The 16,972-nt window shown below is 32.6% G+C and overlaps 1 protein-coding gene across 1 annotated transcript in view; it reads left to right on the plus strand.

Moving 5' to 3' along the window:
• LOC149795358 (uncharacterized) overlaps window positions 1–16,972 on the plus strand; it is a 121,059-nt gene that overhangs the window by 19,817 nt on the left and 84,270 nt on the right. The window contains exons 7-12 of the mRNA XM_089963783.1: window positions 643–921; window positions 5,712–5,806; window positions 7,009–7,236; window positions 10,740–10,749; window positions 13,769–13,980; window positions 15,586–15,658. Of these exons, the coding sequence (XP_089819909.1) occupies window positions 643–921; window positions 5,712–5,806; window positions 7,009–7,236; window positions 10,740–10,749; window positions 13,769–13,980; window positions 15,586–15,658 (897 nt within the window). The remainder of the gene's footprint in view (window positions 1–642; window positions 922–5,711; window positions 5,807–7,008; window positions 7,237–10,739; window positions 10,750–13,768; window positions 13,981–15,585; window positions 15,659–16,972) is intronic.

Here is a 16,972-nt window from a genome sequence, read left to right on the forward strand (position 1 = left end):
TGTATCTTAATTTGGGATGAATATCTTTGTGTACCATATAAATAAACAGACAGAGGGCTTGTGCTTATTTTATGAGATAGAGAGAGAAAGCTGTTACAATGTAAACTTTCAAATCAGTAACACTTTAAGATGAACCCAACCCCATTACACAACAAACTGCTTGCTTTATCCACTGCTTTAAAACTGTATATACAAATTGCTTTACTTCAGGGGGAGCACATTACTATGTATTAAAACTATTTCATCCCATTGGCAATACCAATAAATAGTCTTTTAATATGACATGATAATGTAAAATCATCAACATCCACTCTCATGCTGTTTACTTTATAGATTTCTATTTCAATTTGTCACATGATTACATTAGTGTAATCACTATGTATGTCAAAGTTGAGCCATATATAAATGTGATTTTCACCCAGATTTAACTGAACATATGGATAATTTCAAAATTTTCAACTTTTGAATCAAACAGAGAAAATGGGAAGTTTTTTGAAAATGTATGCAGTAGACCCCCTTTAAAAAAACATTCTAGTTTATTTTATTTGTTGGTTGAGTTCATGTTAGCTTTAAACATTAAGTACCACCAAAAACAAATAAAATTAGACAAATTACATGAAATCCTGATAAATTAACTTTCAGGTGATGTATTAATAATGAAAGGAACTGCAGAAGGAATACAAAAGGCCAAAGAGCTCTGGAAAAAGAAAACATGCAAGATCATCACTAAGTCATTCACCTTGAAGCGAGTGGGGATCAAGGAAGTATTAAAGTCAGAGGTGCAGATGGGCACATTAAAGGATCTTGAAAAGGAACATTACTGCCTAATCGAGACAGAAAACTTGGATCTTCCAGCACTTGAGGAAATAAGTCAAGATGTTAAAAGGGATGAAGGGGAAAGAGTCTCAGACACAATAAATGGTAAATTTGAATTCAATCTACAATTTAGTGTGTATTTCAGTTGGAATAACATATTTATGAAAAGGTTGTACATATAGCATGAAACAGTAGTTTCTGACATTTTTGTGAACTATGTTGGTAAACACGATGCACATGGTCCATCATACTGGTTACATTGACTGCTAAGATACTGTACAATCTAATATTATTGACCACACTGGTAAAAATAAGTGTATATTGACAATAAGCAAATGCATGCTTTCCATTATTTTGTGTCTTGCAATATTACATGCATAGGTATAAAAGAAAACCATGCCAAGCACATACAGTATACTTGTCTGACAATTATTTAGTTTCTTAATAAGTTATTAGACAAATAATTGAATAATGTGCAGTACCTTCCTCTGTTACTGTATTTTTTCTCCTTGTATTTACTTTAATTTCTTTGATTAATTGTCTGTGCTGTCAATTTTGATGATGTGCAATATCATCAACATATTTAAAATTGTTGTAATCAGATGAATTTCATTGTCAGCAGTGGAATATAACGTGAGTGCATATGACTGTCATTAATTTAAAAAGCAAGTATAGGAAGTTGTTATCATGATTTTACAATATTAACAATCTCTTCCAAAATGTATCATAATGGGATAATGATATACATTGCTTTATGTATCACTAATGACAGGCTATCAGAGTCTGACAAATCTTGTACCCTTAGAGCCCAAAGAGCTACTTGAATGTTTGTTTTATGAGTTGCTATAACTTGAATTTAGGTAGCCAGTGGGCTACCAATGATAACATTACTTATTGTGCATTGTTTCAAAAGAATAAAAACTAACTCTCAATCAACTTCTCAAAAGAAAATAATTAACAGTGACTAATAAAAAGACAAAAAGGAAGTGTTAAAGTGAACAATTTTGTATTAAAACGCATCATCTTAGCTATGACATTTATGCTGGCCTACCATGTTCCTTTTAAGGTGGTCATCTTGGTCACCATCTGACTAAAATTTGTCAGACCCTAAATTAAGCAATATGGACATGTGACACATGTGACTAATGCGCTGAATATAATACTAATGCTAAAACGTTTGACTATGCATGCATTCATGGACAATACAGATGAGTTTTGTCAGTAAGCTGTCCACTTATGGAAGCAATTTTCAGCTGCAGAGCTGTTTCACAGGGAGTTGTAAAACCCTGTGGGTGGCTTCATGTAACCTGGATGCTACTATTGGAGGTAATGTTGGTTTGGAAGACGGTCCTTTGTTTTCTTTATGAAATATTTTCTTTGATACTATATACAGTTTTGTCTGAATCGACATTGGTACAGCAAGAAAGCTACATCTTGTTTCTGTACCTAAAACTGTTGAAAATTCAACGGAATTTCCATTAAAACTTCAAAATACTATTCATAAACAGTATATGTAGTTTCATATTTTATATATCCCCCCATTCATAGACCTATAAAGCCAGCTACCAATAATAATGGATTTTTGGGAGAAGATTTATATGGATATGGCTATAATTCTATTTTCATGGAATGTTTAGATTGAAGTTTTGCCTTGTCAGGTAATAGAAGGAGTATATGCATTGCTCATAGATGTCAAATTATCTTCTCATGAATATTTGTTGCAAACAAGAGATGTATCACACTGCTCATTACTGCTCTCAGTCAAAAATGGAACATCATTCTAGCAAGAATCCTTATCCCTCAATGTGGAACAATACAGTATGTGCTTGGTCATATGATAGTAAAACAACTACCAAATATTAAAACAGTGTGTGAAATCAGAGAGACTTACTGCACACACATAGATTTAAATAGATGTACATATGGATGGATGAAAGTTATTCGTTATCCTGTTCATTGCAACAGAGGATAGGTATGTACAAAATGGCCAAGTTTGATTCTGCTTCATGGCACTCTATTGCTGTTAGCTTGTCTGATATATTCTAAGCAGTTGAAACCTTTATTTACTAAACTCATGAAGGGACATCAAAATAAATTTTTAAAAGTTCTAAGTTGGATGGTCACACCAATAGCTGAGTTACATGTGCAGTTTCTTGTAACCAGCTGAGCATTCTTGTAATACTGTGAATTTTCATTAAGACCTCTTCTTAGTCTAAATATAAATGTCATTGTTTGCTAAATGAGGAAAATTGATACTCACAAAAATAAATGAATTCACACTCTATAAAGATGACTTTGGAATTATTAACTGCCTTTTCAAGTGTAGAGTTGATATCCTTTTGATAGTTATGTCTATATAATTCTAATGCTCCTTGATTTAAAAAATCAGATTGATGTTAACTATTATTTGTAAGCAACATAAATCCACATCTAATATATATAGTTGTATGCCATTTGGAGTGTTAACATTTTGACGTAGCTGTAATTTTTGAGGAGTCTCCTCTTTTTATCTCCTTGTTTGATGCTCCTCAGTTTTTACATCTATTATTTATTGTAAATACAATAGCTCCACTATAACTTGACATACAGTAATTATAGGTTACTGCATTTGTATGGGAAAATATGAATGAGTTTTTCAGATGGAAATACTGCATGACCTTGAGAGTGCAGTATAACCATCCAACAAAACGAGTTCATATTTTCCTATACAAATGCAGTAACCTTTTTATTATATGCTCATTTTCTTATTCTACCTAAGGCTTAATTATATAAACAAAAATACACTACAACAAAACAAAGTAACTGAATGTATGCCGTATTCCAAACTAAATACACAAGCACAGATTCATCATTACACAACAAAATTATTAATGTGCACATAACTCTACCTAGATAAATTACAATTTTATGAATGCCCGCCTAAATAAGAAACACTGTACTGAAGAAGTTAATGCAGAATGTGGCAAAGCAGCTGCTATGTGGCAGTCTATGAAAAATTTGCTTTAGTTCATTCAGAAACAAATTTAATCAACCAAAACTACAGGAGTGTACATGATTTGTTTACAAAGTAGTTATCATACAGCCATCGCTGCACATTTCTGATATCACGTTCAGTTGCCATTTCTGATATCACATTCAGTTGCCTGCTTCATTGAAAGTTTCTTTTGTGAGTCTATGAATTCATCCACTTTGTTAGCTTTGGCTCAAACAGTTGGTTTACTTCACCCACAGACAAATAAAATAAATCAAAAGTGTTGGTAATAAGAATGGCAAAATATATCCTTACAGTTTTACATTCTGAATTTCCTCAAAATGTTCTTTCTTAGTTCTGCAAATCCAAATTACATGAGCCTTGTCATGGGTTCTCAGGCTTAATTACAATTTTGAAATTATACTTTAATTTTGACTATATTCCAAGTGCAATTCCATCATCCGTACTGCACTTAAAATTAAATAAACATTATATTCCATAGCATGTTTTTGATAATTGCAATTGAAAGACTTCATATTATTCCCACATTATGATTTCAAACATTCAATGACAGAAAAGAAAAACACTTGCAATTGTCAACACACTGCTCCCTCATTGCTGAAATCTTATGTACTTCATGTAGAATTTACAGAGATAAATCCAGTCCATAATCATGAAATTTCATAGAAATGACAAAAATACCAAAATCTATTCATTTCAGATCAGATGGAAAATTGTTGCAATGTGCATTCATTCAAAATATGACTCCAAATTTCAATTTTAAGTAGACCAAAATGCCATTTTCTTTTGAAACTTTTGTCAAGCACTTGACTAAGTTCAAATTTATCTGGGTGGAGTTATGTGCACATTAGTAATGTTGTTGTTGTGTAATGATGAATCTGCACTTGTGTATTTAGTTTGGAATACGGCATGCATTCTGTTCCTTTGTTTCGTGTAGTGTATTTTTGTTTATATAATTAAGCCTTAGGTAGAATAAAAAAATGAGAATATAATAAAAAGGTTACTGCATTTGTATAAAAAAATATGAACTCATTTTTTCAGATGGATATACTGCACTCCCAAGGTCATGCAGTATTTCCATATGAAAAGATCATTCATGTTTTTCCATACAAATGCTGTAACCTATAATAACTCAACCAAAACTTGACATATGGTAATCACCAGAACTCAACAATAACTTGACATACAGTATTCACCAGAACTCAACAATAATGTAACAAACAATAGACACTATAAATCACCATTAACTTGACAGACAGTAAACACTATAGATGAATTTTATTAATTAAGATAAGCAAACACCATAGCTAAACAAAAACTTGACATATTATAAACACCATAGCTTAAAAATATCTTGAAATACAGCAAACAACATAGCTAAACAATAACTTTGCATACTATAAACACTATAGATCAACACTAACTTGACATACAGCAAGACACCATAGCTCAGTAATAACATCACATATGGTAAAAACAAACTGTCTATACAGAACATATGAAGCAATACAAAAGGTTATTCTTTATATTGTTAAGTACATACCCTTTATATAAAATATGGCATGAAAATGAAAGTCAGGTAAGTGTTTCTTAGATTATATCCAAAATGAACATTTCCTTTATTTGGAGGTATCCACTGAGACAGGTTTTACTGTATTTAGTTGCATTTCAGATCTAACTATTGACATCATTCATTGGATATAGGATGACTTTTAAATATATTTTATTACTGTACTTCCTATTTTTACAGTGTTCAACTTTAGTTTTCTATTTTCATCTTCCTTTTAAAATAAATAATTTTCTTTCAAATTTATTTAGTTTGAATAATAAACAGATTGTTATAACAATTATAAATGAAAATGTATAGCTTTTATAAATATTTAATTATCTTTTATAATTACAGAGCCCATGATTGCAAAAACACCCACACGTGGTCCATATAGATGTCAAAATGGTTTAACAATTTCTTTGGCCAAGGGTCAGCTGGCACAACAAAAGGTCAGTAGACATAAGAAGTTAATTTCAAGGATGGATTTCTGATCAGCAAATTGCTGCATGCATTTGAATATGATACTTAAAAGTATATTTAATTGAAAATATCTGTCTTTAAATGAAAAGTACCTATCTTTAATTGAAAAGTACCCATCTTTAATTGAAAGGTACCTATCTTTAATTGACAAATATTTATCTTTAAAAATAAAAAGTACCTATCTTTAATAGAAAAGTACCTATTTTTAGTTGAAAAATACTTATCTTTAATAGAAAATTACCTATCTTTAATTGAAAAGTACCTATCATTAATAGAAAAATACCTATCTTTAATTGAAAAGTACCTATCTTTAATTGAAAAATACCTATCTTTAAAATAATTAAGTTAAACAACTTGAGCAGCTAGATACCAACTATTGAGAAATATTGCACTTTAAAGTGATCATCATTTTTTTCTGAAAAGCTATTGATGAACATAATTACATAGATAATATTATATTGATTACTGATATGATGGTTAATCCAACATACTACACATAGCTTAATTTCACACTGTACCCAATGCCTTGATATATCATTCACCGTTTTTCTTGATCATTTCATAAAGGAATGTATATAAAGGTAGCTTTTGAAATTTTTACTTTGCAAAAGAATTCCATTGAAGGGTTGAGTATTTAATTCAGTTAATTTGAGAGGTATGGAGAATAAACATACCAGCAAAGGTATTGCTAATTTGCTCTTGCAGTGTGAGCTGCTGTGGTACTTGAATAACACGCTATTGAAGTGTGTGTTTTTATTTAGATTAGACCAAGAAAGTTTGATTTCCTCTTTCTTTCTTTCCTAAGTATCTTTTAATAAATGAGTAACACAAATACAAGTCAGGCCTTGCTTTCCTAAAATTTCTCAGCTTAAGCACATACTGAACTTAAATATTTCCGGTTAGAACCATACTGGTAAAATTAAACGTCGCCATCACAATATTAAGACTAAAATGTACCAGCATGTTTCAGAACATAGGATCAATGTATTTCTCTTATAGAAGTTTATAAATAATCAGGATGCAAGACTTGAGTTATGTTTTTATTCAGTTTTGAGACATTTAATTAAAGTTGGACCAGGAGACTGACCAGTTATATCAGTACCACTGGTACTTTAATTAGATAATAGCTTTAACTGCAAAATATATGGAACTTTATTTTTTTGTTAAATAGGTAGATGTGATTGTGTGTGCCACTAAACCTGACCTTGACCTTAGCATCGGAGCTGTATGTAAGTCCATTCTTCAGCAGGGAGGTCAAGGTCTCCAGGAAGAGTGTAATACAAAATATGCTGAACGAATTCAGGAAGGGGAGGTAGTGGACATTGATGGGGGTAACCTGCAGTGTGACAAAGTCTACCTGACTGTGCTTCCTGACTGGAAGAGAAGCAACAATGGACAAGTTAGTATGGCTAATATATAAAACTATTCATGATGAACACCTTTATGCCTTTTTTATAGAAAGGAAAACTGTACATAAGTAACACTTTTTAAAAATACCCAAAGAAGATCCTCATATAGTTTCTTAAAACAGGTTTGACTGTATTTATTATTTATCTAAGGGACACCTATCTAATATGGACAATGGATACAGTTTTTGTCCCAAGCAATTATTGTAAATAAACATAAAGCATTTGGTACTTGGGTAAGTAGTGACACCTGTGTAGTGTCTTTTGGTTGATTTGAATTGCCCTATCAGTGGAGCAGGCATCCTACACATGCAATAATATTGAATTGCCCTATCAGTGGAGCAGGCATCCTGTATGTGCAATAGTATTTGAATTGCCCTACCACTGGAGCAGACATGCAGCACAATCATTAGTACATGAATAGTTTTGAATTGCCCTATCACTGGAGCAGACACCATGTACATGCAATAGTATTTGAATTGCCCTATCAGTGGAGCAGGCATCCTGCACATGCAATAGTATTTGAATTGCCCTATCAGTGGAGCAGGCATTCTGCACATCATGCACTGGTATCAGAATTGCCCTATCAGTGGAGCAGGCACCCTGCACATGCAATAGTATTTGAATTGCCCTATCAGTGGAGCAGGCACCCTGCACATGCACTTGTATCAGAATTGCCCTATCAGTGGAGCAGGCACCCTGCACTTGCAATAGTATTTTCATTACCCTATCACTGGATCAGGTACCCTGTACATGCAATAGTATTTGAATTGCCCTATCAGTGGATCAGGCACCCTGCACATGCACCGGTATCAGAATTGCCCTATCACTGGAACAGGCATCCTGCACATGCTATAATATTTGAATTGCCCTACCACTGGAGCAGACACGCAGCACAATCATTAGTACATACAATAGTTTTGAATTGCCCTATCACTGGAGCAGACACCATGTACATGCAATAGTATTTGAATTGCCCTATCAGTGGAGCATGCACCCTGCACATGCAATAGTATTTGAATTGCCCTATCAGTGGATCAGGCACCCTGCACATGCACTGGTATCAGAATTGCCCTATCAGTGGATCAGGCACCCTGCACATGCATCGGTATCAGAATTGCCCTATCAGTGGAGCAGGCACCCTGCACATGCAATAGGATTTTCATTACCCTATCACTGGATCAGGCACCCTGTACATGCAATAGTATTTGAATTGCACTATCAGTGGATCAGGCACCCTGCACATGCACCGGTATCAGAATTACCCTATCACTGGAACAGGCATCCTGCACATGCAATAGTATTTTCATTGCCCTATCGCTGGGAAGGCATCCTGTATATACAATAGTCTTTTCATTATTCAGTTTTTCTTTCAAAGACCGGTTTGGGTAGAAAGAATGATTAACTGAGCAGTGCCATTTTTTGTTCTTGCTGTGCCAGTGAACAGACTTTTAATTAGGTTCTTATGAATTAAACTGATTTTAAAATTGTGGTTTTGATGGACTTAAAATTATTCCTATTTATATGCAAATATAAGATATTTTCATTTAAAAAATAAAATGACAACTTTGACTGTCTATATTTGGCTATTAGAAATCATTACAGTTCACACAAAACAGTTTATTATTTCATTCTGTGAAACAGTTGCATGTTACGGCATATGTGCTGCCTGATGTCTTGGGAGGACAAGTTGTTTCAGCAGTGAACAACATGATGTAGTGTCAGCTGTGCCAAAACAACCTGTCCACCAAAATATCAGACATAGCACATATAAAAACATGCTTATTTTATATTCTAATTTACCAGAGTTTTGGATATTGCTCTTGGAAGCAAATTTCAAATGCTAAAAAAGATATGCATTTTTTTCTTTACTCAACTTCATTCTGAATTTGAATCTTGAATAGATCTGTCAAGCTAAATCAAGTATGATAGATCTGTCAAGCTGAATCAAGTATGATAGATCTGCCAAGCTGAATCAAGTAATGATAGATCTGTCAAGCTGAATCAAGTATGATAGATCTGTCAAGCTGAATCAAGTATGATAGATCTACCAAGCTGAATCAAGTATGATAGATCTGTCAAGCTGAATCAAGTATGATAGATCTGTCATACTGAATCAAGTATGATAGATCTGCCATGCTGAATCAAGCAATGATACAAAACATTCTATAAGATCATAATATTATGTTTTACATACTAATTGATGAGGTATACTGCTTAACAAGGACATTTACATATAATGTTCAGTTACCTCCTGTGTTAAGTCATTGGGACAAAATCAGACTGTATAATAATTATAAATACTGTACATATATGGATGGAGTCTTTAATTAAATTTAGAGTTTTGAATAGTGGGCTGAGTTAAAACTTGAACATGCAGGATTGGATCTATGATTTTGTTTCTTAGAGAAACAGACTACATTTGAAACCAGTTGACCCTTTGTAATGTTTACAGTCCAATTCATTTTAATATAATATCAGAATATATCTTTATTGAATGTTCAGGAATTCCAAAATAAGTTGTCCTCAAATATGAATCTACCTTGAAAATAAACCAGGTAGATGTTACTTCACTGGAAGTTAAGCCAGCTTCAGAAACAAACTGTATTATGTATTAATTTATGTTTACCTGCATCTAGTATCTGTTGTATACAGGAGAAAGAAATTCATTTAATTGTTGAAGAGATACATACTACAAGCTATAAAATAAAAATATAGAAATAAAATCATATAACAGTCATCACTAAAGATATTATGAACTTGCTGTATTTAATGTGATAACTACACTGTGTACTGACAAAATTTATTAATCTGGTAAATTTCATGAGGTTAACAGGTGTTGTACTTCAGAATCTTAGGGGTCATTTCAAAGTTAGGTCTTCAAGCCCTAATGATTCATTTATTATATACAATGAAATCCAAACTTTTTGAGTGGGGAATTAATGAAAGAAAGCAAAAGTTTTAGTTAAGGCAAATTAAATAGTAATTAATGAAAAGAGCAGCATAATTTTATTTTTAATAGTATCTTTAGATCTGTCTGACAGAATTGTCAAAAGTCACTAAAACTAGAGGTCTCTCAACAATCTTTCTATATATTGCCTGGCCTCTGATTCACTGATGAAGGACTTTTACCTTAAAGTCTTTTGATGATAGTTTATACTAATAAAACCTTAGTCATGTCCCTATTTATGGCATTTGTTTCCATGTCCACATTTTCTTATTGTAGTACATTTACTATAATTCCTAAGGGCATGGGGGAGTGATCAGTTGTAAAAATTTAATTCACAGATTCAGAATTTATAGATGTATATTTGACCATTTTATTAATTACTTGGAGCCTTGGTACTAGACACTGATGATATCATAAAAATATGACTACATGTACACGCCATAGAGTTAGGTTCATTCATGTACATTGGGAGCTCTCTAATGAGGAGGTTCATTTTCTTCCCCAATTTGGTCATACTGAATAAAGCATTTATAATCTGTTTTTCAGATTGATTTAAGTAATGAAGCAATTGAAAAAATAGACAATGCATAAATTTGAAAAAGTCATCCTGTACTAGTCAAGTTTTGGCTGCTGCTTATCCCTCATTAGCAGGCACATTTGGGGTATACATATGGAAATTTCTTCATTTGTATCATCAATATTTTGATCTTTGTTATGACATGCAGATAATGTACCTGACTTCAAACCATACAAAAATGTAAGTAATCTGATTATGTACCTGACTTCTAACCATACAAAAAAGTAAGTAATCTGATTATGTACCTAACTTCAAACCATACAAAAAAGTAAGTAATCTGATTATGTACCTAACTTCAAACCATACAAAAAAGTAAGTAATCTCATAATGTACCTGACTTCAAACCATACAAAAATGTAAGTAATCTGATAATGTACCTGACTTCAAACCATACAAAAATGTAAGTAATCTGATAATGTACCTGACTTCAAACCATACAAAAAAGTAAGTAATCTGATTATGTACCTGACTTCAAACCATACAAAAAAGTAAGTAATCTGATAATGTACCTGACTTCAAACCATACAAAAAAGTAAGTAATCTGATTATGTACCTGACTTCAAACCATACAAAAATGTAAGTAATCTGATTATGTACCTGACTTCAAACCATACAAAAAAGTAAGTAATCTGATAATGTACCTGACTTCAAACCATACAAAAAAGTAAGTAATCTGATTATGTACCTGACTTCAAACCATACAAAAAAGTAAGTAATCTCATAATGTACCTGACTTCAAACCATACAAAAATGTAAGTAATCTGATTATGTACCTGACTTCAAACCATACAAAAAAGTAAGTAATCTGATTATGTATCTGACTTCAAACCTTACAAAAATGTAAGTAATCTGATTATGTACCTGACTTCAAACCATACAAAAAAGTAAGTAATCTGATTATGCTGCCTAACTCCCTTTGATAACTATTCACTCAAGAATCATTCACTAAATTTCTTTCATACTGCAACATTTTGTCTTTTTGCCAAAAGTGTGAAATACCTGAAATACCAGTCTGATCACCTCACCAATATGTACACCCCTTTTAGAAATTCATGCTCTTCTTCTGACACCTATATTCTAGTTATTCACACAACTAAAATAAAGTCCTATGGACGACATATTTTTGCATATCAGGGCATAACTACCTGGAGTGAATCGCTGCTTGTAGACACAATAACACCATGATCTCATTTAAAAACTAAGTTTTCACACTCACTCACACACACACACACAAACACACATATATATCTTTATGCATAGGTTAATATTGTAGAGCACATAGACCTTTTTAAGATGAAACACAATAGAAAGTCCTCATTATTATTAGTGTTGTGTGCTTCACAGATATCATATTCTGTCCCTTCGATAATTACAGGCTGTTTTTACCACCAGTAATTATCAATATTACAAAAGCTAACATAATTCAGAGAACACAGTATTCTTCAGCCCATTTAAGCTGATGTCCAGACACCATAACTTATAAATGGTATTTCAGCTGTACTGTAATATTTAACTTCAGATTAGTTTGACTAGTATGACAGTGGTATAGTTGAATCCAGTGAAGGAACAAGTTGTTGCAAAAACAGCAAAATTGTCAGAAGTGAGTTTAAAAGAAAAGTGAAAGGAATTTGAATGTAGGAAAATGGAGAGTCCCATGATCATTGATAAGATATTTGACATCAGAATGATTCAAATAAACCACATTATGCTGTAGGGGGTAATGGAATGGATAGAGATAGCTATACCTTCATGAAGGAGGTAGTGTTACTAATATTAGTGCTAAGATGGTGATAGCTTAAAATCACAACCTTGACGAGGGAGGTAAGGTTACTAATATTTGTACTAGGATGGTGATAGCTATAATATCACAGCCTTGATGAGGGAGGTCAGGTTACTAATATTTGTACTAGGATGGTGATAGCTATAATATCACAGCCTTGATGAGGGAGGTCAGGTTACTAATATTTGTACTAGGATGGTGATAGCTATAATATCACAGCCTTGATGAGGGAGGTCAGGTTACTAATATTAGTGCTAAGATGGAGATAGCTAATCACAGCCTTGATGAGGGAGGTCAGGTTACTAATATTCGTACTAGGATGGTGATAGCTATAATATCACAGCCTTGATGAGGGAGGTATTATTGCTAATATTATTACTAGGATGGTGATAGCTCTAATATCTCAGCCTTGATGAAGGAGGTCAGGTTACTAATATTTGTACTAGGATGGACATAGATATAATACATGTATCAGGGCCTTGATGAAGGAGGTATGGTTAGTAATATTAGTACCAGGAATGAGAAAGCTATGATATCACAGCCTTGATGAAGGAGGTAATGTTACTAGTTTTATTACTAGGATGGAGATAGCTATGATATCACAGCCTTGATGAAGGATGTAGGGTTACTAATATTAGTACATTGATAGCTCTAGCTATGATATCACAGTCTTGATGAAGGAGGTAATGTTACTAATATTAGTATTAGGATGGAGATAGCTATGATATCCTTGATGAAGGAGGTAAGGTACCCTGATTTTATTGTCAAGATTTTTTTAATGCTTTTACTCTGTGATTAATGAATATTCATGATTAATTTAAATAACACTAATATGAGTTTTATTATATTGATTCTATAACATACATGAGAATTGTATATGAAGATATGAAATATTTATAAATTAGTTACCTTACTTTACATATAATTGTTACATACATCTTTATGACCCCCTCTTGAAAAACCATCCCTCTTTTATGGCCACTTTCTTCCTACAGAAGTGATGGCTTTATAAGAGGTAACCATTATACTTGATTCATGCTTAAGGAAGAGTTACTAATTGTTAATATAAGACAGCATCTCATTTGTGAATTTTAGTTAAGTCATCTTTATCTTTCTGTGTTTCCATTTCAAATCTTGAACTGATTTAGTGATTCAAAGACTTGTTTGTTTTTGTTAGGTCATCATTATTTGTCTTTGTTTCTGATTCAAGACTTTAAGATGTAGTGATTCAGTGCCTTGTGAAAGCTCATAAGAACTCAAAAAGAAGCATTGCCTTTGCTGCCATGGGAACAGGCCAGCTTCACTATCCACACCTTGATGTTGCAAGACTCATGTATGATGCCTGCACTGCATATGACAGCAAGAATCCAAAATCATCAGTGAAACAAGTCCACTTCGTCATCTATGAGAAAGATAATGACTCTGTCAGGGTAAGGAATTGGTTGTCAATTATTGTGACTCAGTCAAAGTAAGGAACTGGTCATCTATGAAAACAAAATGAAGTTTAGCTGTTCATTTGGATTTTTCTGTCCTGTCTATGCATTATTTGTAGGAAATATTCTTTTAATTTGATATGAAGTTTACTTTTGCTGGCTGTTAAAATGTTCAGCATTGGTAGATTGAAAGTTAAAAAGTAATACTTACAGGCATACAACTGTTACTGAAGCACTATATTTGTGGATAGTGTAAAAATGGACCAGTACTCAGGAAGCAGATTACAAGCACTTTAGAAAGTAAAGCAGAATTGTTTGTTTGTGGTTGAAATTGATGAAGTCTTCCTGTTTTATCAGCTTTGCATTTCTTCAACTGGAGGTTCAGTAAAAGAAATGTAGCTTTTAACCTGTATTCTTATACCACATGTTTGAAGAATATTTGACAGTCATGAAGAAGTCATGTTCAGAGTATTCAATGAAAAAATGAGTAAATAAATAATTAATTAATTAATGAAATATAGTAAATTCATTTGTATTCATTATTTTTCATGAATTTCATCTCACAAGAAAGTAAACAAGCTTAAAGATCCAATAAAAAATAGCCTGGAAAAACTACCATAACATTTCATTTGGTAAGGCATCTTACTCTGTCTAACTTGGCATGATATAGCCTTCAAACTGCTACTGAACCATTAAAGGCCACAAAACTAAACCAAAACAATCAAATAAAAGGGTCAGACAAGTTAATGGCATAACTCAGATTTACAAACATAATGACAAGGAACACAACTATGAGTTCCAAAACCACAAATTTAAAGATCCAATGAAAATTAATAGACCTATGTGTGGCAAGTGTAGGGCAAAGATGGACAGGTCAAAAAGGCTCTGAAAGAAAGAGAAATATATGAGTGGCATATCAACACATTAAAGGATGCAGTGAGAAAAATTGACCTATATGTTGCATATCCACAGACCATAGACCCAATGAAAAAGGATAGACCTCTGAGTGGTAAATCCAGAAATTTAAAGATCCATTGAGTAAGAATAGGCCAAGATTTATAACCACAAATTTGCAGATCTAATGAAAAAAACATAAATCTATGAGTTATGGACATAACCACATATTTAGAGATCCAGTGAAACAGGGATTGACCTGTGAGTGGGATAGCCACTGGCTGATGAAGATCACTTAAAATTTGGTTCAAGCCTCTGTGCAGCAGTCAATTTAGTTTACAAATATACCACAATATAACATCACCCTATTATACCACAATATAACATCACCCTATTATACCACAATATAACATCTCCCTATTATACCACAATATAACATCACTCTATTATACCACAATATAACATCACCCTATTATACCACAATATAATATCACCTTATTTACATGTATAACACAATACCCATTTATGGTTTCCTTTAGCGGTTTTATAGTAAATTGGGTGGGGGGGATACTGTTGGCAATGAATTCATGAAACATAAACATATATTTTGTAAGAGACAACTTTAAATGGAACAACAAAGTGCAGTGTTTTATTTACATTTTGATTTAATAAAATGGAATGACAACATGATTGTATTTGATGTCACAGGCATTTGAAAAAGAAGAGAAAGAAATGCTGTGTGGAGGAGCAAGACCCAGGTCTTCAACACATACACCTCTAGGTATTGTATATATTTTTGGAATTGCCAGTAGTTATCATACAGCCATCGCTGCACATTTCTGATATCACATTCAGTTGCCTGCTTCATTGAAAGTTTCTTTTGTGAGACTATGAATTCATCCACATTGTCAGCTTTGGCTCAAACAGTTGGTTTACTTCACCCACAGACAAATAAAATAAATCAAAAGTGCTGGTAATAAGAATGGCAAAATATATCCTTACAATTTTACATCCTGAATTTTCTCAAAATGTTCTTTCTTAGTTCTGCAAATCCAAATTACATGAGCCTTGTCATGGGTTCTCAGGCTTAATTACAATTTTGAAATTGTACTTTAATTTTGACTATATTCCAAGCGCAATTCCATCATCCATGCTGCACTTAAAATTAAATAAACATTATATTCCATAGCAAGTTTTTGATAATTGCAATTGAAAGACTTCATATTTTTCCCACATTATGATTTCAAACATTCAATGACAGAACAGAAACACACTTGCAAATGTCAACACACTGCTCCCTCATTGCTGAAATCTTATGTACTTCATGTAGAATTTACAGAGATAAATCCAGTCCATAATCATGAAATTTCATAGAAATGACAAAAATACCAAAATCTATTCATTTCAGATCAGATGGAAAATTGTTACAATGTGCATTCATTCAAAATATGACTCCAAATTTCAATTTTAAGTAGACCAAAATGCCATTTTCTTTTGAAACTTATGTCAAGCACTTGACTAAGTTCAAATTTATCTGGGTGGAGTTATGTGTACATTAGTAATGTTGTTATTGTGTAATGATGAATCTGCACTTGTGTATTTAGTTTGGAATACGGCATACATTCAGTTCCTTTGTTTCGTGTAGTGTATTTTTGTTTATATAATTAAGCCTTAGGTAGAATAAAAAAATGAGAATATAATAAAAAGGTTACTGCATTTGTATAAAAAAATATGAACTCATTTTGTCAGATGGATATACTGCACTCCCAAGGTCATGCAGTATTTCCATCTGAAAAGATCATTCATATTTTTCCATACAAATGCTGTAACCTATAATAACTCAACCAAAACTTGACATATGGTAATCACCAGAACTCAACAATAACTTGACATACAGTAATCACCAGAACTCAACAATAATGTAACAAACAATAGACACCATAAATCACCATTAACTTGACAGACAGTAAACACTATAGATGAATTTTATTAATTAAGATAAGCAAACACCATAGCTAAACAAAAACTTGACATATTATAAACACCATAGCTTAAACATATCTCGAAATACAGCAAACAACATAGCTAAACAATA

This window comes from Sinohyriopsis cumingii, chromosome 7 (assembly GCF_028554795.1).
Source record: "Sinohyriopsis cumingii isolate HCF-2022 chromosome 7, ASM2855479v2, whole genome shotgun sequence".
Lineage (NCBI taxonomy): Eukaryota > Metazoa > Mollusca > Bivalvia > Unionida > Unionidae > Sinohyriopsis > Sinohyriopsis cumingii.